Source organism: Saccostrea cucullata, unplaced genomic scaffold, assembly GCF_032062105.1.
Source record: "Saccostrea cucullata isolate Sc308-1 unplaced genomic scaffold, CSIRO_AGI_Scuc_v1 ctg175, whole genome shotgun sequence".
NCBI classification, from domain to species: domain Eukaryota; kingdom Metazoa; phylum Mollusca; class Bivalvia; order Ostreida; family Ostreidae; genus Saccostrea; species Saccostrea cuccullata.
Window position 1 is genome coordinate 70,731 of NW_026934326.1, and position 24,459 is coordinate 95,189.

General features: G+C 37.1%; 1 protein-coding gene and 1 non-coding gene across 2 annotated transcripts; one reads left to right on the plus strand and one right to left on the minus strand.

The window, feature by feature from the left end:
- The first annotated feature begins 244 nt into the window (after window positions 1-244).
- Window positions 245-24,434, plus strand: LOC134240494 (HEAT repeat-containing protein 1-like). The gene is made up of 41 exons (XM_062722582.1): window positions 245-274; window positions 699-844; window positions 1,215-1,431; window positions 1,572-1,716; window positions 1,866-1,967; window positions 4,722-4,976; window positions 5,104-5,189; window positions 5,310-5,567; window positions 5,805-5,912; window positions 9,991-10,210; window positions 10,482-10,571; window positions 10,709-11,390; window positions 11,475-11,605; window positions 11,740-11,908; window positions 12,005-12,186; window positions 12,423-12,593; window positions 12,793-13,011; window positions 13,191-13,319; window positions 13,430-13,524; window positions 13,606-13,752; window positions 13,872-13,978; window positions 14,068-14,189; window positions 14,302-14,430; window positions 14,588-14,812; window positions 15,136-15,259; window positions 15,565-15,719; window positions 15,878-16,039; window positions 16,282-16,413; window positions 16,586-16,732; window positions 17,836-18,014; window positions 18,188-18,287; window positions 18,494-18,567; window positions 19,419-19,503; window positions 19,711-19,842; window positions 21,880-21,975; window positions 22,068-22,138; window positions 22,274-22,371; window positions 22,655-22,812; window positions 23,220-23,375; window positions 23,708-23,816; window positions 24,196-24,434. The coding sequence occupies exons 2-41, from the start codon at window positions 703-705 to the stop codon at window positions 24,282-24,284; spliced, it is 6,198 nt and encodes a 2,065-aa protein (XP_062578566.1). The 5' UTR covers window positions 245-274; window positions 699-702; the 3' UTR covers window positions 24,285-24,434.
- Trnai-aau (transfer RNA isoleucine (anticodon AAU)) lies at window positions 461-529 on the minus strand. Its single transcript has one exon. It is a non-coding gene; the product is annotated as a tRNA-Ile (tRNA).
- Window positions 24,435-24,459: the final 25 nt, after the last annotated feature.

Consider the following 24,459-nt stretch of genomic DNA (forward strand, 5'->3'; position numbering starts at 1 on the left):
TGGGACAAGTTGTACCTTTCCAATTCGTGGGGCAACATTTTTCATTATTCCCGACAGTCATTAAAGCTTTTTAGAAGTTAAATAATTAACATAAAAAGTTTACAATTAGCACACAATTTAGATTTAATAACAATAATAGAATTATAATAAGAGACTTCACTTTTATTCGGATTTCTGGACAGAAGTCATTCTCCCATTTACAGAGCGACGGCAATTTCCAGCAAGAATGTGATCTGAGATTTACACGTGCTGAGGTGTATTACCTAATAAAAAGGTAATTATAACGTTAATTCATAGTTTTATTGTGACTTTAGACAGGTAGTTTGATTTAAACAGTTCTTTGGTTTTTGTGGCTTTTGTCTTAACTTTCCATAAAACAGCTGTACAAGGTGTAGTATGGAAAGGAGGAATGAGTAAACATACATTGAAAATTTATAAATACATATATATTGACAACATACGGCTGGACCGGGAATCGAACCCGGGACGCCTGTATTTCAGGTGCTCTAACCACTGAGCTATCCAGGCCGATGTCCTCAGTCCAGCCTAATTTCCTAGATTGGTCATTGATGAAAAGAGAGATCTGTAGTAAATCCTTTTTTATGTGTAGACAGAAGAAATTAGTGTAGCTGATGTTTTTAAAAGTGTTTTTTTTTTTTTGCCTTTGAATGTACTAGATATCCTCAAATCTGCTTCAGAATCATGACGTCATTGGCTAAGCAGTTAGAGAGGTTAGCAGTGCCACATACGCGAGCTGTGTATGGAGAAGATAAAAGGAGGAAATCACTCCTGTTTGATCCCAGGGAGGCAGCAGCACTGGACAAAGAAGCTGTCTTTGCCATAGGTTTGACAATATGTTATCATATATCATGAATATGATGTAGTATTATCATAGGCTACTTTGATGACCTGCTGGAAGGGGGTGGGCTTCAGATGAGTCTGATGTATCCATTTAGATATTGGTGTTGTTTTATGATCACAAAATTTTGAAGAAAGTGCAAAGATTATTAGATTTTTAAAAAGGGGCTATTTATTTTAAACATATATAGTATAACTTTCGGTTATTCAGCTGAATTATGTCTGATTAATACACAAAGCGGAATGGAAATCAGAGCTTGTAACTATTGCAAGTAAATCTGTATAACAAAATTTTTCAAAATCCTGAATACTAGTAGATTAAGCAGATGTGTGTATGAGAATTTTATTTTATTCAGGTACAAATGGGATAGCGGAGTTACAGGCCATTGATCCAGTGTTTGATGAGTTCCAAGAGATTTTGTTTGGGGAATCTACCATGTCCTTCCAGAGAAGCATTCAAACCGCTGAAGTTAATGCACAAATAGATGAAACTATTGAATCATTTCTACAGAAGTTGTCTCCCTATTGTCTTCTTAAACCAGCACAGAAAGCATTAGAGTGGTTAATTTACAGGCATGTAGCTTAATATTCAGAATTACGAGTAATGAACTATCTCTGATAAAGTATTGTCTTGTGATAAATATATAAAAGATAGAAATGAATCAGAAGATTTCATTTATGAAAATAATTATAAAAATTTTGACTTTTTGTAGGTTTGATATTGATGTGTATAATATTGATGCCTTCATGGTTTGTCTGCTACCATTTCACGAAAGCAAGATATTTATACGAGCTGTACAGCTTCTGAAGCTTAAATCCAAAACAGCCACAAAATGGGATTGGCTTCTCCCTATTCAGGTGAAATCTTCTTTGTAGATTTTTACCAAATTCCATGTATTACAATTACTAATTGAATATCGAGTATAGGTTTCAAGCTTATATAAAGTTGTAATGTTGTAAAGTAAAGCTGAAGATGTCATCATTTAATTCTTTCCTTTCTATTTTAGTCCTCTGGTGTTCACCTGCCAAGACAAACTTTGATCAATCACTGTAATTCAAATATCGGATTCCTTTCCTTTTTGTGTGATAAAATCTACAAAACCATCAAGGTGATTAATATTTATCTACTTTTTTTGATGGAAGGATCATTTTAAACTTGAATTATTAATTATGAAAGTTGTCACGTCAAAAGTAATTACCATTTAATTAAATGAAGCATGATTTAAAAGAAGAGAATTTTGTGTGTGGTATCTCAGTTAATCAGTTATAAATGTAAATGCTTCAGTTTTGTAGATTATGTAATTTTCAAAACAATTATTTGCAGCGGAACATGTTATTAAATTAAATATATATATACGAGGGCCGTTCAAAAATTACGCGGACTGTGCTATTAGTTACTCTTACAGACGTCAAATAGTTATAAAATTTCACAGAAATATGTATCTTAAAGATTCCAATAAATTTTTGGCAAAATTTCTGTATTTTAAAAAAAATCTACTAAAATTATCGGTATATTGATATCGTTGATGGAGAGGTACGGCGCATGACAAAAAAATTGAAGCAAAAGCATGCAGATTCAAAAATTTAACTCATTGATTTTCTAAAATTCGCGATATTTTTCAACAATTTTCTCAAATGTACCTTTAAATTGTTCTATTATTATGTATTTAGATTTCGGACGTTATATTTGAAGTACTAACGGAAATATAGTAATTTTTCTCTGAAGCAATTCCCGTGAAAACGACTGTGAAAATGACGTCTCCTGAATTGACGGCGCACCACACTTTTGTTAAAATATGTGTAATGCTCGGGATATCGGCAACATAGATCCAAAATATGCATAATAAAACATGTAGTAAACTAGGCTACTCGTGACATTCGCCCACAAATAGCAAATTGAAATTTTAGACAGTTAGACCTCTGTAAAAAGGCTATACGGGAGGACGGGAAGAAGATTATAGACGAAAAGTTAACTTTATCCGGACTGTAAAGAACGTGATTGAGAGTCACCAATATCAAACTATATCTCATAAGTAGTTTTTGGTTTTAAAACAAAAAAAACAAGCTAATTCAGAGAATTCGTGTCCCCCGCTTAGGGAAAAAGTCGGATCCCCCTGACTGAATTAGTAGAATTATTAAATGTATACATGTATACTGATGCAAATAAAATACATTTATGTCAATATGCGTATAAAGATTAGATTGCTTATTCTCTATTATGTGTATAGAAGATTCTTTTTATATGGAATATTTATCACACTGTAATAATGATTTTATAACCTCATAAATTTTTCTGTTCACATGCTGAATACTATCATTAAAAAAAAAAGAAAATTAAAAAAAAAAAAAACAGGACCGTTCGAGACTCGATCCCGGGACCTCTCACTTATGAAACGGGAGACATACCACTAGACCACGGAGGCGCTTTAAATGTCGTTGCGTATATGCAGAAGTGAAGTCACATACCTGTATATATTCATGCTCGATATTGTCAAAATTTTATACAATCCATGGTGTTTGATTTATTTAGCCTTTATTAAACAGTTCTAATAGATGTTATAAGAACATAAAGTCCGCCGAGAACCTGTTTTATGCGAAATAACTCTCCGCATGCCCCTGTGCTAAAAATAGCGACATGTAATACTATAAATACTAATAAAACAAACGGGGCGGGGCACTTTGAGAGGGTCGAGAGAGGTCCTAGGGACTTCTGGTATAAAATTACATTGCATAAGCTCAAAATCTTCTTGAAATATCGCCCAAAAATAATAGTGTTACACACACACAGAATGAATAAATTTACGACCTTGAACTTTGACCTTTTGACCTCAAAATCAATAGGGGTCTTCCCTAGGCCACAGGGAGTTGTTATGTAAAATTTCATTGCAATAGCTCAAAGGGTTCTCGAGATACCGTGTGGAAACGAAAGTGTTATAACAGACAGAATTTGCTTATTTATAACCTTGACCTTTGACCTTTTGACCTCAAAATCAATAGGGGTCTTCTTTAGTCCATAGGGAGTTGCTGTGCTAAATTTCATTGCAAAAGCTCAAAGGGTTCTCGAGATATCGTGTGGAAACGAAAGCGTTACAGACAGACAGAAAGACGGACAGACGGACGGACGGACGGGCGGACCCACGAAATGCAGGTTATGTGACTGACAAATTTATGTGACTTTTTCAAAAAAATTTATGTGGCGCAAAACATGATACATGGGGTACGGGAGGTAAATCTCAAAACTTTTTGACGGACGTCCATATACGGACAATATTGTCCGTATTTTTTTATGTGACACTCCTTTAGAATGATTTTTTAAGTCACATAACACTCATTTCTGCTAAAAAAAAAATCAAATTTGTATGTGACAGTCACATAAAACAAAAGAGTCACATAAATCTTAAATGGGCACAAAAACTGTCACTTAACCATTATTTCGTGAGAGCGGGCGGACAAACCCAAATTAATATCCCCCACTTTTCAAGCGGGGGACAAAAAAAGAAAATTTTTTACTTGTTTAATAGATTTTAAGCTTGACAAGAAATGGTGTTTTGATGTTGAGTAGATAAGGTAACTCAAACTATACAGGTACTCAAGGGAAAATGTTGAGAAAATGAAAGTTCAATCACATATTTTTTATAATGCTTGTGACGTCGAAGATTTTGCTGCGCCGTGACTTAATGGTATGTCCTGAAAAATCACTCAAAATTAATACCAATTTACAACATTTTGATATGAAATTTTGAAGGCCATATAAGTAAAGATTCTTTTATATTATTTGTGAAATTTTGCCCGATTATGTCGTCAAATATTTCTTCTGTGCAACAAGTCCGCGTAATTTTTGAACGGCCCTCGTATTTATACAGGGAACATTAAAGAGAGACGAAGAAGACAAGTTTAGAGTTATCTTCTCCTTCTACATGTCCACGGTGGTGGGGGTACTGGAGTTTGGTGGTGCCACTGAGAATCTGGTGTCTTCCCTGCTCCCCCACCTTAGCCGGGGTCTGAAGTCCAAGGTCGCGCAGTACAGAGCTGCCACCTACATGATACTCGGTCAGCTCGTCTTCAAAAGTAGTCTACAACAGGACCTGTTAAAATCCCTGCTCTCCGCTCTCTTCAAGGTTAGACCAGACTTGGTAGACTTATTGTTAATTAACTAACTGTGGTGTTTTATTAATGTTTTGTGGACAAGAATAAAAAAATGTTTTGCTTGCACATTTGTTTCAATATCTAAATTTTTTTCTAAAGAGGTCAATCTTGAAACTTGAAAGAGAAACAATGACTTGTGCAGCACTGATTTTTCAACATCAGAAAATTAAAAGTCTCCCAGCAAGGTACTTATAATTTATGAGTTTTTGTATATTGTACCTCTGTGGTACTTTGTTTCACTTTGAATGCAGCAAAAATGTCATTATAAAGAGTTTAATGATGGATTTATTGTACACTGTCTCCAGATCTTTCAAACACATCTGTCGACAGCCAGGGTTGATAGAGACCCTGAAAACTCTGACGACTGAAGGTTGTTGTGATGGACTAGCCTTGGCCTTTTTGGAGAGACTTGTCGTTATGGCGGTTCAGCAGGACTCGGACATGAGTGCCAGTGAGAGCAGTGACTCGGAGGCGATCTGGAGCACCCCCCAATATCTGAGTATCCTCCATGATTTCTTGTCTAGTGTGCCACTCAGTGAGGGTGTTGCAGACCAACTCACAAAGTGAGTATCTGACCTGAGTTTAAATTTTGATGACTGAATGATAGAATTAAGAAAATACCTTCTAGCACAGTTAATCAAATATATGTGCATTGTTTACTTTGACATTTAAATGAAAAAGACTTCAAAAATCAAAGCAACAAGCAGAATATAAATGGCTTTAAAACTTGTGGAGATGCAAAGGAAGAAATTGGTTAGTAGATTTTTTTTCCCTGAAATATTCTTTACTTTTTTTTGTAGGGAAGTCATGGAAAATTATCTTCTCAGTGCCAATAACATTATTGATGATGAAGGAGTGGAGGAACTAAGCAACAAACACAAAAAGACTGTGCAACTTCTGGAAGACAGGTAATTACTTGGAAGAGTACTGTAATTACAGTTGAACTTTGGTATCTTGAACATTGATATCTCAAATACCTGGATATGTCAAAGTGATTTAGAAGTCCCAACCATTTATTCTTTAGATATTTTGCCCTAAACCTCTTATAATCAAATTTTTTTCTTAATCCCATCGAGTTCAAGATAACAAGCTTTGACTTTAATGCATAGGAGACTCTCAGTTCTACATTATGGAAGGGAATTACCGCCAAAAGTCTATGTATCTTGCTTTTATTCTTATTCGGCCTACTTCTTTATGGTTTGTTATTGTTGTAATTATATGTCGCTTTATTGTTTTCATATTCGTCTTTATTACATTTCACTTTGACTTTTATCCTTCTTCATTTTGCCCTTACTTCTATGTTCCTTTATTCTTGTAAATTCATTTTACTTTCTTTTAAATTGATTCAGTTTCTTAAATGATTATCTCTATTACGAACGTGAATTCAATCACACAAAGAATGAAGCATATTCAATGAAGACGAATACAAGTTGTCAAAATTTAGTGCCGCATTATAACGCTAGGTGGCAGGGGTGTTCGCTACGAGTGTTGGTAAAACTAGGTAAGCAAACCCGGGCCGGGGTTATTCGAGATTTTTCAATTTTCTGCCTTAATACTTTATCAATCGAACTTCTGAACTGATCCAATGATGGAAACTCCATATTTATTTTCTCTGGGCACACAGGAATAGCGGCCTCTTTTTTCAGACATAACTTTATATAATTTGCTGAATATGTTCATTGAAGGGCCGACCCACTTTTTGTAAGGGTAAGGTTCAAATAAGGTTAATGTAGTATAGTAGGGAAAAAATTTAATTTGATACTAACCCAAAACCCACCCGCCCCGAAATAGGATTTCAATGGCGTCGGACAAAGTGAAAGTTGGGGCCCGGGGGGGGGGGGGGGGGCAAAGTGTAAGAAATATTTTTTAGAACTTCAAAAAAAAAACTTGACAAGCCAAAAAAAAAAAAAAAGAAATGTCCACTGTCCAAACACAAAAATCATATTTCGTGGAGAGGGGGGGGGGGGGGGGTTGAACCTCAGTGCCAATTTTTTTTTTCAAAACACCACCACTTTCCCCATTTTAAACCTATACTGCATCGTGTCCATGGAAAGGGGGGGGGGAGGCTAAACCTACGCAGCAATGTTCAATGTCTGTTCTAAGTCTATCTTTGGAAAGAAAAGTGGGGGCTAAGCCCCCCTCCCCGGTTCCAACGCCTATGTATTTTCAAGTTTGGACAATTTCCTTGTTTTTTTATTCTTGTTTTTTTTTTTCTTTTTTTTTTTTTGCTTGTCAAGTTGTTATCAGCCAGTTAGCTTGAATTTTTAAAAACGATGCTACGTCACTGTTCTCTCGCCTGAAAAAAATATAACTCTATTAAAGTTATTTGTTGGATAATTGAATTCCAGTTTAATTGACATAAAAATGTTAAATATTTTGATACTAGTTACCCCTTATAAATTGATTTGTTTTTCAGGACCTTTCACTGAACTGAACTTTATTTCACGACAAATAATAACTGCTCATGCGTGTGATTCTAGGGACGGGGCTTTGCAAAGGAGTGAGGAGCGTTATGGGTATGCGAAGTCGGAACCAGGCTACACCCCAGGCATACTAGAAACTCCCCGGTCTTCTTTTCTGCTATAATATTTTATGTTGAAATAGTACTTTTCAATAAAGAAAAGAAACATCTTTAGTATGCATAGTATAAATCCTAAAACTTGAAAATTCTATTTGGTGGTGGTAAAGGGGAAGGGGGGGGGAGGGGATTTCGTCAACTTTTTTCAGTACCAAATATTACTCACTAAGTACATGACTTTTAAAATATAAATAGACTATTAGTGCTGCAACAAAAAGTGTAAGGGATGGGGGCAACAAGCCTTTCGCTGAACTTTGCCAGTAGTAAAAAGTCTGTTACTTTTAGGAAAATGTTTCGTGGCCACCCTCCCCTCTACCGGTGCTGGCCCGGATCCAGAAATTTTTTTTTAGGGGGAGGGTCCACCCCTGTCAAAAAAAAAATTCAATCCCAGAAATTTCTTGACAAGCCAAAAAAAAACAAAAAAAAAAACAACAAAACAAAAACAACAAAACCTAAACTCGCCCAAACGTGAAAATCCTATTTCATTGGGGTGGGTGTGTGTGTGTGTGGGGGGGGGGGGGGGAGGGGGGGTTGTAGTCTATGACTTCTATTGCCTCAAATCCTTCACTTTTCATACCCATTTCACACATATTCATGTTTACCGGGGGGGGGATTCCAAGGTAATTTTTTTCTTGCTTTAGTATATACATTTCTTAACCTTGTAAATTCCAGGGGGGGGGGGGGGGGCTGACCCCCGACCCCCCTCTAGATCCGCGCATGTGGTGAAACTTACCCCATAGGAGGTCGTTCAGACGGAAGTCAGTATATATATGGAGACTTGGGGGTGTGATTGTACATTGTATAACGTCCCTTTAAATTGGAGAATTTTAAACTCAAATGGAGAAGCCACCTCTTGCCGGTGGAGAGCTGCAAATTTGTCCTATATACCCGGCACTTATAGCCATTGAGCATTGAGGGATTTTTTTTCGGGCCAGCTCCTACTGCGATACGGGACCTCGGATAATACGGTCTAGATCTCACCCGAAGGACCGAACTCCACGTCCCATAGTGGGACTATGATTTGAACCCACGACGTATTGATCGACTCCTTACTACTGTGTTTAGTGACTCTAGAGCAGACGCCGTAACCACAGTGCCACGCAGGCGACTGCACCCGGGGGGGGGGGGGGGGGGGGGGGGTGGCTGCATCCAGGAGGGGGGGGGGGAGAGGAAATCATTATCCATTAATACTCCTGAAAATTATCTATGTTTAACTAAATGGTTAAAATGATTTAATTATTAACCACTATTAAAATGATATCATTAAAAAATTTATTCATATAGGACGGATAACTTTTCTTCAAAAACTGAAAACGTTAGTATATAAACATTGTTTTACGATTTAAAAAAAATATTCGGGGGAGGGGTTGCTATGAAGGGGGACGAATTGCTATATACAGCGAGATTTCCCACGGAAGACTAGCTATATATTGAAACTTCCCCGGGGGAAGTCTCACTGTATAATCTTCCAAAGGAAGCATCACTATGTAGACAGTCTTCCAGGGGAAATATTTCCATCTTCCGAGGGAGTGGCATTATCGGGTACATACCTGAACTTATAACAAACATCATTTGAAAATTTAAGTTCGATTGATAAAGTATTAAGGCAGAAAATTGAAAAATCTCGAATAACTCCGGCCCGGGTTTGCTTACCTAGTTTTACCAACACTCGTAGCGAACACCCCTGCCACCTAGCGTTATAATGCGGCACTAAATTTTGACAACTTGTATTCGTCTTCATTGAATATGCTTCATTCTTTGTGTGATTGAATTCACGTTCGTAATAGAGATAATCATTTAAGAAACTGCATCAATTTAAAAGAAAGTAAAATGAATTTACAAGAATAAAGCAACATAGAAGTAAGGGCAAAATGAAGAAGGATAAAAGTCAAAGTGAAATGTAATAAAGACGAATATGAAAACAATAAAGCGACATATAATTACAACAATAACAAAGCATAAAGAAGTAGGCCGAATAAGAATAAAAGCAAGATACATAGACTTTTGGCGGTAATTCCCTTCCATACTACATAGGAATCACATGGAAGGTTCTTTCAGATGCTTATGAGATTACTGACTTTTGATGTCATTCACCTGGATGCCAGGTAACAATGAGGTCTTTAAATGTATATAAAAATCAACTGTCATGGATGCTTAGGTAATAATAGAAATAGAATATGTTAATTAACTATTTATACCTTTGTATAGAAATTCTGAAAATAATTAATTTTTCAGGTGTTCCATTATCATCTATTATCATTTAGCTTTTAGAATATGTTAATTAACTATATATACCTTTGTATAGAAATTCTGAAAACTAATTAATTTTTCAGGTGTTCAATTATCATCTGTTATCATTTAGCTTTTAGATTCTGGAACTGTAAACATTTATTGTTGATTTTTGACAGGTACCCTGCCTCACTAGATAGGGCTGTACAGGATTTGTTAGAGGGAGAGGAGGATGAGAGAGTAAAGAAGATGATCCAGGATTTCCTGAATCTCTCCGTTCTCTCTCTGAGACACCAGCATCTGTCTGACATGGACGGCACGCTCTCTCTGTCCATTAACCATAGAACGCCATCCGTCCGAGTCGGTGCGGTACAATATCTACTGAAAAACATGGACAAAGTAAGGGAGATTACTCTGCATAGTATAGAAATAATATGGAATGCTCAGTATATGAAGGTTTTTAATCATAGGACATATTATACCGCAGCATTTATCTGAAGGTACTTAAACATTGAGAATTTCTTTATGTACATGCACCTGGGTTGTGAATAATCTTTAAATTTGTGGTTGTTATCTCATTATAATGTTTAAGAAATAAGTTTATTTGCTAAGAGGATTTTTTTCACTAAATCTGAATAAAGAATCCTAAGATTTTTTTTGTAACTTTTAGTGTGACAGTGAGTATGTATCAGAGGTTTTATCAGCAAGACTCGCTGACGACTCACTGGAAGTTGTGGATGCTGTTCTTGAAGCAGGGCAGGTCAGTGAATGCCAATATTACTACATATGTGTTCATTTAGTGTCTGCGTGTGATTTACCTCCCATTTTCAATAAAACCTACATTTTAACTATGAATTTAGTTATCATGGGATTAACTGATACATTTTTTTCTTTCAGTCCCTGTGGAGCATGTTGAGTGATAACACTCGGCTTTGTCAGTTGCTGTGTAATATTGTCCTGAGATGTCGGCCCTGGTCAGACATTGGAAGTAAGGCCCTCCAGGTTCTCTGTAGCTGTGATCCAAATCTACATTCTTCAGTCATTCTTCATCTGTTTCCACGACTACTGCTCTGCACTTCTGATGACCTTGACTTTCTGAAGGATCTGTGTGACACAGTACTTGCCAAAAGTAACCCCATGATCAAGTCAATAGCTCAAAAGTTGAAGAAGAAGTCAGTTGGCAAGAAGAAACAGTCAGCGGAAGATGTGGCGGAGCTCTCTATAGAGGTGACAGAGTGGTTGGCTTCAGCTGTGATTAAGATGCCAGACTGTGAGGATTTTCTGTCTGAGTTAGAGGGGAGGGGTGACAGCGCTCGCTACAAATGTCATCAAGCTCTGTTTCTCAATGCAATCATCCCACTGATGTCTGAACAGAAAAACCAGATCCAGTGGTGTGGTAAACAACTTAAACTACTTCACCAGCTACGACCCCAAGGTCAGCCAATGGTAGACTGGGAGGAGGTCATCACCATGGTAACAGACACTTGTCAATCCCTAGTGGCCAATCAGACACAGGGGAACTCCATAAGCCTGTATCTGCTGTCCAACTTGATAAAACTTCTCCCTTCCATCAAAATTGGTGAGTTTTTAAGACTAAACAAAGTTGTTCATCTTTTTTGTTTATCAGCAGATAGATAGATATTTTCTTTATATTCTCATTTAGATGCCGAGTTCTGGGACTTTGATGATGATGCTCTGATCTTGTCTGTGAGGCTGTTTGATTACCTCCTTCTTCTGTCCAATACCTCCCCCTGCAGACAAGCTTACAGGAAGCTGGTCATCCAGTTCCTACAGGTACCCTAGCATCAACAGCAGCACTAGTTCTTTATTTAAAAATTAATACAGTAGCTATATGCTAAAGTAAAACACTAAAACAGAGAGAGAATGTAATTAGCTGTGTATATTTATACCTAGTGTTTGATTTTCAGCATTTCCCTGACAGTAATGACAAACTGAAATTCCTGGGACTTTTGTGGACACAACATTGTAACGATCTCAGTGAGAGGTCAGGGGTCAAGACCAGTCTACAGATTCAAGCTCTTCTTATTGGAAAACAGCTTCTGCAGCAAAGTGAAAATATGAAGATTACAGATACTGGTGTGTATTGAAAGGATATGGAATTGATTTGAAATAAACATTCTTAAACAATTTTTTTTTATTAATTATTGAATAAGTTTACTCATTATTTTTTAGTGATTGTAAATTTGGTGTTGGCCTTAACCAGTCCATTTGTTGGAATTCGCCAGACATCAATGGAGTGTTTAAAGTTTCTCACTGGTAAAGGTAATCTTGGTCGCGGGGCTTTGACACCATTAGTGAACCACATCCTGCAGTGTGAGGTGGAGATTGATGCAGATCAGGGCTATCTAAGACAGGTGAGCTATCCAGGCCCTACAGGAATAGGATATTTCTCTTAGACAATGCACCTGATCATTCCCACCCATACAAGGATAATTTCAATATTATATACTTGTGTAAATGTAACTGTGTAAAGAGTTTGATAATATTTTACTCTTTCGTCACGTAAAAAAAAGTTGTGACTACATTCCATTTGAAAGTACATGTAGATTCTCTTTTCAAGAATTTGATTTTGATTTGTCTTTGTCTCCAGGCTGTGAGTTCTGTTCTGGACAGTGAACCGAGGAAGAGTAAGAGGAGATCTCACTCCGGCAAGGTGGACAGCAGCCTGAGGTGTGTGATTGTGGACGTTATACAGAACCCAGACACGCCTCACTACATCAGGAACAGTCTACTGCAGATCACAGCGCTACACAACAACAAAGTCAGTACAACTGTATAGATCATTTGTTTAATATCAGGTTATCTATATTGTACAACTTCAGTGATGACTCTTTGGAGATGCTCATCATAATTGTAGTACATTTCTTCAGATATAAATGGAATTTGATACTCAGAATATCTTCACTTCATCACTTGAATGTTTTTGATTGACTCCTCCCCTACTCCTTTATGTATTGTAGAGTTTCCTTTGTGACCTTTTACCAACCTTGAGGTCCCTGTTGTCTACCTGTCACGGTGACAGTCCCCCGGCCCTGGCTGTAGAATCCTGTGGGTGCCTTATTCAGCGGTTCACCCCAGACACCTGTTCCACACTGGACTCCCACCCTGCAGCTCTGAACTTAGTCCTGGAGATGTTAGCTAGCCCAGTCAAGGAGATACAGGAAAACATGATCTCACAGGTCATACAGATGATACTACTGCTTTGTAGGCTATAATTAATCAATATACAGGATATATGTCTATAAACAGTTTCCTTCTGTGAAAGGTGTATTTTCTTTAATCTATAGAGAAAATTGTCAGAACAAACCTATCATAAATTATTCCAAATTGAACTTAAAAAATGATTTTATTTCTCTAGGTGACAGGAGACTTTTATAACAAGCTGAGCCCAGAAACCCAGCAGCAGATCCTGTCCTGTTTGTTTGATGTCTGGGTGAAGGCCCCAGGTCCAGGGACAGTCAAAGTCATCAGGAAGACACTCAAACATGTAAGTAATGCTGAATTATACAGCATATTGTGATTCTAGTTTTAAACAGTAATTTGAATACTATCCCTTTAAAATACAATAAAGGTTAAGTCTTGATTGTCTGTTAACAGTTGACGCTGGAGAGCAGCCATGTTGTAGAGGAGCTGAACAAATGTCTTCAAACGTCACCCTCAGCTTTGACCGTCAAGGAACGGAAAAAACACAGGTAGGGTGCACTCGATTTGTTCTTCGAGGAACTTCTGTTTTCAAAGCATTAAATAAGATTTTCAATTATTTTTAATTTAAGGAAGTCTGATGTTCATAAAGAAGAAGAAGACATTTTTGAACAATTGCCATGGCAACGAGTGGTGGTTGTCATGGAGACAATTCAAAGCAAAAAGAAAATCAGCAACTATCTCCAACTGCTGCCTACTCTATTTAAAATACTTTCTGAGTAAGTGTATTGCTCAGAGGAGGAAATAAAGGGGTTTTACAAATAAATAATAGTTAACATTTACGATGTACATTGAATGATGAATACACTTTATTATATGAATTTATCGGATTTTGTAGGGTGTTGAATTCAGACCAGCACTCCTCGGCTGAATACATCAAACAGCTCCTGTTGTCTGTGGTTGATGAAGTGTGTCAGAAAGCCGTCAACCATGACCTGATACCAGGTGACCCTTCTGTATAAAAGTCATTGTATTGTATTGATTATTCTGCCGTAGATTGTCAGACTTACTGATAAACTTTTTGTCTTGTACAGATTTGAAGAAGGAGACGTCGTTTAACATTGATCTGATTGTGAATGCCATTAGGACATCAAGTAATCCACAGACCCATCATAAAGCCCTGCTGCTTCTGACCACCGCCTCCAAAATATTCCCAGTAGGTTTACAAACACTTAAAATTCATATCAGCCCAATAAAATTGTTATATTGACAAGTTTTTTTCTCTTGATATTTTAAGTAAATTCAACTTAACGGTATTTTATTTTCAGGAGGATCTTCTGCACAAGGTGATGTCAGTGTTTACTTTTATGGGAGCCAACATCATGCGTCATGACGACCAGTACAGTTTCCATGTCATCAACCGTATCCTGGAGACGGTGGTGCCAGCCTTAGTAACGGTAACCTTAACTCTAACTTATAGGAAATTTCATGCAGATATTGGTATCTTTCCAATTCCATTGATCTTTCTCAGGAAATTTCAGAGACTCTGACAGAATTTCTTTTTCTGCACTTATTAATATTAGAATTTGTCAGTGTAACCTTCTCTATTACCAGGCCTGTGAGAAGCGGGAGGCCCACACTGGAGGTCAGAGTAAGGAGGAAGTCATCACTATGGTGATGCAGGTGTTTGTAGATGCCTACTGCCACATTCCTGAGCACCGCCGCCTGATGCTGTTTACCCGCCTGGTGGAGATCGTGGGAGGAGACAACTTCCTGTGGAGGTGTGTCTTGCTGAAAATGACACAGGAAATCACGCGACCAACAATAGAAAAAGTAGAGGTAAGTCCACAGTTCTGGCCTAAGGGGCCATAAAACTTAGATGAGCTCAGTTTTGATCTCAGTCTCACTTTTACCAAAGGAATATATAGTGGAAAAGTGAGATCAAAAGTGAGCTAGTCTAAGTTTTATGGCCCCCAGGCTAGATGTGAAAAGTGATACTACATACATGTAGCTCTCATTCAGATTTTTTAAAAGTTGTGCCATTTGACTCTTCATAAGAAGTACATTGCACTGTATCTTCCCCCTCCCTCACTCAAACAAAGAGAAAAATGGGTAGTAGATGTAAAAGGTATGTAAGCAAAAAAAAAATATTCTGCCAACAGGAAGAAGATTCTGAGGTGCAGTTTGACTTGAATTTGTTGTCACAGTTCTCCATCACAATACAAATCAACTCCATAGCAGCCATGATAAACTACGTATCAGAACTGCCAGTCGACAAACCCACAGGTAAAATATCTCAATCTAACTGCAAGTCTTATAAGAGGGAGTATTTAAAGGCAATATCTTAATAAATACTGTAAAATGTCCCATTCTTCCAGAAGTACAACTCTCTCTTTTTAAACTGAAGATGAATGGTGTTGCCACTCTTTATAAATATCTATTGGAATAATTTTTTCTGTACTTGTTTCTTGATTGTAAATTAAAAAAGAATCTGATATGATCAGTGTTCCTATTTTTCAAGTCTCTAGGGCCATAGGTATTAAATCTGGAGCAAGTAGGAAATTATATTTTATCATTGTAATCTGTTTCAGAGACAACCAAAAGAAGAAAATCTGGAAAACATTCACTGGAAAAAGTTGGCATTTTCCAAGTGGAGACCCACACAGCTAAACAACTGAGGCATTTCAAATTTAGAACAGTCAAGCTTCTCTTGTCCTGGTGTGTCAGTCCTACTCTTGTTCATCAGGTAATTATTGACGTCTCTTGTTCTGGTATCTACTGGTAAATATTGCCATTAGTTTTTCAGTTCAACCAATGAGATGACCACATTCCTTCTCTGAAAGGATCATGGGTAATATCTAACTATTTCCTGCTAACTAGGTTTTTTTATTCATTGTGTTAAAGTTGTCAGCCTGTGAGGAGGGGGAGATAACCTCGGGCTTCCATCACCTGATCCAGACCATCCTGACCTACATCTGTAGTCTGATGGAACTGAAGTCAGAAGACCAGACTCTGGCCAAGTTCTACCGAGCCTTGACCCACAAAATGTACGACCTTCTAGACAAGGTCAGACTTCTACCTTCTGAAATTTATTCAATTTAAATTCTTTTTCTGTTTGCAATGTTTAAAAGAGATATCAATCATTTCATGATTTTTTAACTTGCTATGACAAAGTGGATGATTTAATGTTAAAGATTAAAAACTGGTGACAAAAGAAAGAGGCAACAGTTATCTTGTTTGTTATGTTCTCAGTAGCAATGGTGTAGCATTATTTCTACATGCCAAACTTTATCATCTTTGTTTTACAGGTGGTTGGTTTACTACCAGAGAAAATGTTACTGAGGGTGATAAAGGAACTGATGGATCACTCCATCCCTAACATCCAGAGGAAATCCATGGAGCTCCTCAACAACTTCCTACTGCAGAAGGAACATTCGGAGGTAAGGACTTAATTCAATCATGGAAACCACTCGTCATGCACAAAATTTTGATTGTATCGTTTATAGCTCGTTTGGGGATTTTATAGAAATATTTCCCAGTCAAATAAAAATGACTATGATTGCAATTGTTGGATAAAGTAAATAAATTCAGTTAAACACTGATTTATTGTAGGATTTGAGTTTATTGGGAGTTGTGGACAAACTTCTAAAAGTTTGTGTATCAGAAAAAACAGAGATGACCACAAAACAGACAGCTCTATACAGCCTCAAGTTATTGTGTAGGAGGATAGGAGCTGACCATCCTCAGATGTTTATAAAGGTAAATCTATATACATGTACAGCCTCAAGTTATTGTGTAGGAAGATAGGAGCTGACCATCCTCAGATGTTTATAAAGGTAAATCTATATACATGTACAGCCTCAAGTTATTGTGTAGGAGGATAGGAGCTGACCATCCTCAGATGTTTATAAAGGTAAATCTATATACATGTACAGCCTCAAGTTATTGTGTAGGAGGATAGGAGCTGACCATCCTCAGATGTTTATAAAGGTAAATCTATATATAGCCTCAACTTACAGTGTAGAAGGATTGGAGCCGACCACCCTCAGATGTTTATAAAGGTAAATCTATATACAGCCTCAAGTTATTGTGTAGGAGGATAGGAGCTGACCATCCTCAGATGTTTATAAAGGTAAATCTATATACAGCCTCAAGTTACTGTGTAGAAGGATTGGAGCTGACCATCCTCAGATGTTTATAAAGGTAAATCTATATACAGCCTCAAGTTACTGTGTAGAAGGATTGGAGCTGACCATCCTCAGATGTTTATAAAGGTAAATCTATATACAGCCTCAAGTTATTGTGTAGGAGGATAGGAGCTGACCATCCTCAGATGTTTATAAAGGTAAATCTATATACATGTACAGCCTCAAGTTATTGTGTAGGAGGATAGGAGCTGACCATCCTCAGATGAATCTATATACAGCCTCAAGTTATTGTGTAGGAGGATAGGAGCTGACCATCCTCAGATGTTTATAAAGGTAAATCTATATACAGCCTCAAGTTATTGTGTAGGAGGATAGGAGCTGACCATCCTCAGATGTTTCTAAAGGTAACTTTAATCATGATGTTTTTTTATTACATAAAATAGAGATTCGGCCTTAAGGAGGCTCATTACACCACTTTTTGATTACACAAAAAAATACACATCCATTTTCATCTGTTTTCCTCGGGGGAAGAATTGCACAGGTTATCTTATAATATGACCTTGATCTTTAAAATGCTTTAAAAAAAGACCAAACATGCAATGTCTGTCTGATGAGCTTGAATTAAAGAAGTCCTTTATTTTCTAATGTTATTCCAGTTAAGATTTTCTTCTGTCCCCGCATCCTATGACATTATACCTGGCTAATCTGTTACAGGTGTTGAGTATGGCTGTAGAGATTTTCTGTTGTGAGGGAGTGAACCAGTCCCTACAGGCCAGCGCTCTGCTGTGTATCTCTGAGGTCTGTAGTACGCTGAAGGCCCACGTCATCGCCCACCTGTCAACGTTCATGCCAAAAATCATCTCCTGTCTCAAAGACAGACAACTCCTGGATGGGTAAGATTTAGAGAATATTGTTTGTGATACATTTTCATTTGGAAAATTACGGAAAATATCATTGTCTATTGTAAGAATTGTGAACATGTCTCTGTCACTAGGCTGTAACCTTAACTGTTGAAAATTTTCATTTTTGTTTTAAATTTATCAACTTTTATTTTCTCTTTGACAAGGAATGAGCTTTTCCTGCTGAGTATAATAACAGCTGTTTTGAGAGTGATGGAGAATTTGTGTTTGTTTCTCAGTCCTTATCTACAAGATATTGTAACACAGGTAAACATTCCATCACCTGTCATATTTGATCACTTGGTAAAAGCCTATTTGTTTTATTCTTAAAAGATGTTCATCTCTTAATATAAAAAATACACCCTCATTTAATAAAACACAAATTTACAACGATGTCATACGTACTGAACAAAGGTTACATGATATGCATGTAAAGCAGTAGAGAATGTTAATAGAACTTTTTCATTTATTAGATCTGTTCTCTCTCTGGACACCAGACTGAAGTGTTACAGAAAGCCAGCATACAACAAAAACTGAAAGCCATTAGGTAAATAAAACAAATACAGAAAACCACCATACAACAGAAACTCAAACCATTAGGTGTGTATAAAGTACAGTAAAACCTTGTTATCCCAAACTCAATCGCCTAGATATCAGAGCCTGGTTTTAGAAAAATCTCCAAATGTAACGAATACAAAAGACTCTTTGGTATACAGAAAAACTCGGTTATAGCAAAGTCCTGGGGAACTGTGAATTTACTTCGCTATATCCGTAATTCATTATATCCGTATAACGAATTCGTATAACCATTGCAGCAAATTCGCAATATGAGTGTTTTCCTTCAGGTATTACTACCACATATATTAGGGAAGCACATATTACAAAACATATCTTCGATAACTAAGGTTTTATTATGAATTGAATTTTATATACAAATGCTAAAAGTAAATTAAATCAATTCAATTTTTCAAATTTTTTATAATGTTGGAAAGTTCGTTATAAAAGATGTAAATTTCATTATATTTAACCTCAACGGGACTCAAAATCAGTTCGCTATATCCGTAAATTTGTTATATCAGAGTTCGTTATAACCTTAAAATTTTACAAAGATTTGTTAAGAATTTTGCCAGGGGCCCTGAAAAACTTCGCTATATCCGTGAATTCGCTATATCCGTGTTCGTACTAAACGAGTTTTACTGTACACAAATATTGTACATTTATTGCATTCCTCTTTGTGTAAACAAGGTGCTTTCTAGTATGGTCAATTAAATCCTTGGCTTATTTTCTACAATGCATGTCAGTCAAAATAAGCAGTTTTCAAAAAGAAGTGGGATTAAATCTCTTTCTTTTCAGAATTATCAAACAAAAATCTTAAAATCTTCAATTGAATCTTTGCAGGACCACCATAGCCACCAGTCTGCCCCCTCGGGTACTCCTCGGGATTTTACCTGACTGCTATGACAGGCTTCTGACTGTGAATCCTGTAAGTCGGTGACAGAAATTATTACAAAGTCAAAACACTGAATGTAAAATTGTAAATTCATGCTGAGATACACATCACTACTATTTAAACCTGTCTTTAGATCACTAGGTAATTCTATTATACAACATGATAAGATATGTATGCATGCACACCTGTTTATTATGTAAATGTTTGTATGTAGCACAACTGTTATTGATTTTAAAATAGAAAGGAATCCAGCCAATGATGGCCCTGCTTACAGACCATGTCAGTCACATGAAAAAGGAGGACCTCAACAGTCACCTGGTGCAGCTACAGGGATTCTATCTCACCTGTCTGGATGTACAGGCACAATACCAGGTAATTATCTCACCTGTCTGGATGTACAGGCACAATACCAGGTAATTACCTCACCTGTCTGGATGTACAGGCACAATTCCAGGTAATTATGTCACCTGTCTGGATGTACAGGTACAGTACCATGTAATTATCTCACCTGTCTGGATCTCACCTGTCTGGATGTACAGGTACAGTACCATGTAATTATCTCACCTGTCTGGATATATAGGCACAGTACCATGTAATTATCTCACCTGTCTGGATGTTCATGCTCAGTATCAGGTAATTATCTCATCTGTCTGCATGTACAGGTACAGTACCAGGTAATAATCTCACCTGTCTTGATTTACAGGCTCAGCACCAGGTAATTATCTCACCTGTCTAGATGTACAGTACCAGGTAATTATCTAACCTGTCTAAATGTACAGTACCAGGTAATTATCTCACCTGTCTGGGTGTACAGTACCAGGTAATTATCTCACCTGTCTGGATGTACAATACCAGGTAATTATCTCACCTGTCTGGATGTAGGCACAGTTCCAGGTAATTATCTCACCTGTCTGGATGTACAGGTACAGGACCATGTAATTATCTCACCTGTCTGGATGTACAGGTACAGTCACATGTAATTATCTCACCTGTCTGGATGTACATGCTCAGTATCAGGTAATTATCTCATCTGTCTGCATATACAGGTACAGTACCAGGTAATAATCTCATCTGTCTCGATTAACAGGCTCAGTACCAGGTAATTATCTCACCTGTCTAGATGTAAAGTACCAGGTAATTATCTAACCTGTCTAAATGTACAGTACCAGGTAATTATCTCACCTGTCTGAATGTACAGGTACAGTATCAGGTAATTATCTCACCTGTCTTGATGTATAGGCACAATACCAGGTAATTATCTCACCTGTCTGGATGTATAGGCACAGTACCATGTAATTATCTCACCTTTCTGGATGTACAGGTACAGTACCAGGTAATTATCTTACCTGTCTGGATATACAGGCACAGCAGCAGGTATTTATCTCACCTGTCTTGATGTACAGTTACATGTAATTATCTCTCCTGTCTGGATGTACAGGTACAGTACCAGGTAATTATCTCACTTGTCTGGAGGTACAGGCTCAGTACCAGGTAATTATCTCACCTTTCTGGATGTACAGGCACAGTACCAGGTAATTATCTCTCCTGTCTGGATGTACAGGTTGTTACCAGGTAAATATCTAACCTGTCTGGATATACAGGCACAGTACCAGGTAATTATCTCACTTGTCTTGCTGTACAGTACCATGTAATTATCTCACCTGTCATAAAGGTACAGTACCAAGTAATTATCTCACCTGTCTGGATGTACAGGTACAGTACCAGCTAATTATCTCACCTGTCTGGATGTACAGGTACAGTACCAGCTAATTATCTCACCTGTCTGGATGTACAGGTACAGTACCAGGTAATTATCTCACCTGTCTGGATGTACAGGTACAGTACCATGTAATTATCTCACCTGTCTGGATCTCACCTGTCTGGATGTACAGGCACAATACCAGGTAATTATCTCACCTGTCTGGATGTACAGGTACAGTACCAGGTAATTATCTCACCTGTCTGGATTTACAGGTACAGTACCATGTAATTCTCACCTGTCTGGATCTCACCTGTCTGGATGTACAGGCACAATACCAGGTAATTATCTCACCTGTCTGGATGTACAGGTACAGTACCAGGTAATTATCTCACCTGTCTGGATTTACAGGTACAGTACCAGGTAATTATCTCACCTGTCTGGATGTACAGGCACAGTACTAGGTAATTATCTCACCTGTCTGGATGTACAGATACAGTACCAGGTAATTATCTCACCTGTCTCGATTTTGCAGGCTCAGTACCAGGTAATTATCTCACCTGTCTGGATGTACAGGTACAGTGCCAGGTAATTATCTCTCCTGTCTGGATGTACGGAAAAAATTATTACAATATAAACATATGGAATACATTTATCTTTATACTGAATCTGAGGATATATAGATAGTAAATATTTCTGTTTTATTTCAGGGAGAGGTGGAGGATACAGAGGATTCTGTAATAGATGCCATTGTTGCCACAGTGATGAAACTGTCAGAGGCCACGTTCAGGCCCATGTTCTACAAGGTGGGTCAAGATGTTATTGCTTTTACTGGATCATTATGTAGAACAATGTGATTGAATTTCTAAATCAAGTCAATTTTATTCTGTAACTTCAGATGTTTGATTGGGCTACAAGAGAAGAAGAATTAAAGCACAGAATTCTTGTCTTCTATAAAATGGCTGACAGGTTTGTGTCAAAGTCCAATAAGATTTGTAATAATCATAAGGTCCTTTATTTGATGGACTTGATACATTTTCATCTGTAATGATTCGAGGGAAAGTAGTGGGTACAGAGCTTATACATTTGATATTGACATTTCAGACTGGCTGGGAAGATGCAGAGTCTGTTTACTATATTTGCTGGACACATTATTGTTCATGCGGCTCAAATTTTAAAAGACAACAACAAAGAAATGACAGGTCAATATTTCAAAACATTTTATTCACAATTAACATTCTTATTTTATTACACTTTCTCATTATTTTGTGTTCATAAAAGAAAAAAATGGTAAAAGAAATTTTTATCTCTAGAGTTTTGTCCCTTTAATAAAACTCCTAGCATTTTGTTTTATATCTGTAGACTTCTCTTCATTTTTACATGTAAAGACTTCTTTGATTAAAGTAGGCTGGGTAAACAAAAGGCCCATAAGTTACTGGTTTATACCTCTCCTTTTATATCTGTAGAGTTCTCTCCCTTTTACAGGTGAGGACTACTTTGACTCCAGTAAGCTGGGTAAACACAAGGCCCATAAGTTACTGGTTTATATCTGTGACTGTCTGTACAAGTGTTTCCTGTACGACACCGAGGGCTTCGTCACTAAGGAGAGATTCGATACTTTACTACAAGCTCTAGTTGACCAGGTTAGCAAAAATAAGTCTCTGTCAAAATTTGGCTGAAATTAACAATTGTTTACAATACAGTGGAGCCTCATTTATCAGGACGCTTTGGTTCCTAGTCAATTTGTCCAGATATGTGAAGCATCCGGATACCTGAATCACCGGTTGAACAAGACAAAATAACGTTAAAAAATTCTGTTCCGATGAAAAATCCTCCGGATACTAAAGCATCCGGATATCTGGGGTCCACTGTATATGTGTATTTCATGATGTTTTTCCCTGTTTGATGATTATTATAGATTTGTCTATTTATCCTTAAAAAGTACCACGATTTAATCAAAACTTTATTATACATGTCAAAGTTTTTTTTCATTAAATTCTAGAGAAAGATGCAGCCTTCTTAGTCTGTGAGTAATAGAATTCTTTTTCAGCTGGAAAATGTTGATGATGAACCTTTATCCAAAGAGAGAGTGAGTGAGCACCTTGTTCCGTGCCTCGTGCAATTCGGTGCAGCAACCCAGGACGATTCACTGTGGAAAACTCTGAACTATCAGATACTGCTCAAGACTCGGCACTCGTCATCAGCGGTAAAACACATAAATAGAAACTTCTTATTACATCAACACCTTTTATTATGTAAACCATAGGATATGCACTCACAGCTGTCCGTTCTTTATAGAAAAAAATGACTTATAAAACATTTCTGTCACAAATTATCAAGTATACTTATCACAGATATAATGATGCATTGTATTGGAAAAATTGCAAAAGCAGAAATTGTAATGCTGTGTTTTAAGGCACAAATTGTAAAATTTTTGAATGGCAGAATTGACCTCTTATAGATAGTATTTCATACATTATTTTAGAATTGAATTCTTGAGCTTGAACGAGCAATAAGCAAACTATTTCTCTTTAACAGGTTAGATACGCAGCTCTGATTGCAGTGGACGAGTTCCATAAGAAACTATCTGAGGACTACATGCCTCTCCTACCAGAAACAATACCATTCCTGGCAGAGCTAATGGAGGGTAAGTAATTCATCTCAAAACTTATAGGTTTTATATCCCAAAACAAACAGTTTGGAAGAATGGGATACTGTAGATCACTTATTTTTCGCGACACCTTATTTTCGCGAGATGGTCATTGACTCTTCATTAGCGAGACAAAATTTTCACGAATTGCGGCCATTGCTCTATACAATCTTAAGAAATTCTATTATACGCGAGAATGAAATTTTCACGAGCATACTGTATCGAGTAATTACGCGAAAATAAAGTTCTCGCGAATAAAAGTGGTTTACAGTAGTTTACATTTACATTTGTTCATCTATCTATGGGTTTCTCTATCCCAATATATTTCTGAAGAAATCGATTCATGTTTTGTATTTTATTCTTTGTTTATTTTTAGATGAGGAGGAAGAAGTGGAAAAGATGTGTCAGTCCGTCATCAGTCAAATGGAGAAGACGCTGGGAGAACCGCTACAGAAATACTTCTAATTGTCCAACAGAGGACTCAAACTTCAGTCAATGGTGAAATACTGGGAGCACTGTTACAGAAATACTTCTGATCATCAAACAATGGATGAAACATTATTAAACTGAGAAAACACTGGGAGAATGGCAAAAAAATACTTCTGATTGTCAAAAAGTGGATTAAACTTTGTAAAAGTTT

Excerpts from the sequence above, each read along its gene's own strand:
- LOC134240494 (XM_062722582.1), top strand. The coding sequence starts at position 703 with ATGACGTCATTGGCTAAGCAGTTAGAGAGGTTAGCAGTGCCACATACG. Across the intron at positions 4,977-5,103 it reads TGCTCTCCGCTCTCTTCAAG|AGGTCAATCTTGAAACTTGA; the intron begins GTTAGACCAGAC and ends TTTTTTCTAAAG. Across the intron at positions 15,260-15,564 it reads GCCAGTCGACAAACCCACAG|AGACAACCAAAAGAAGAAAA; the intron begins GTAAAATATCTC and ends AATCTGTTTCAG.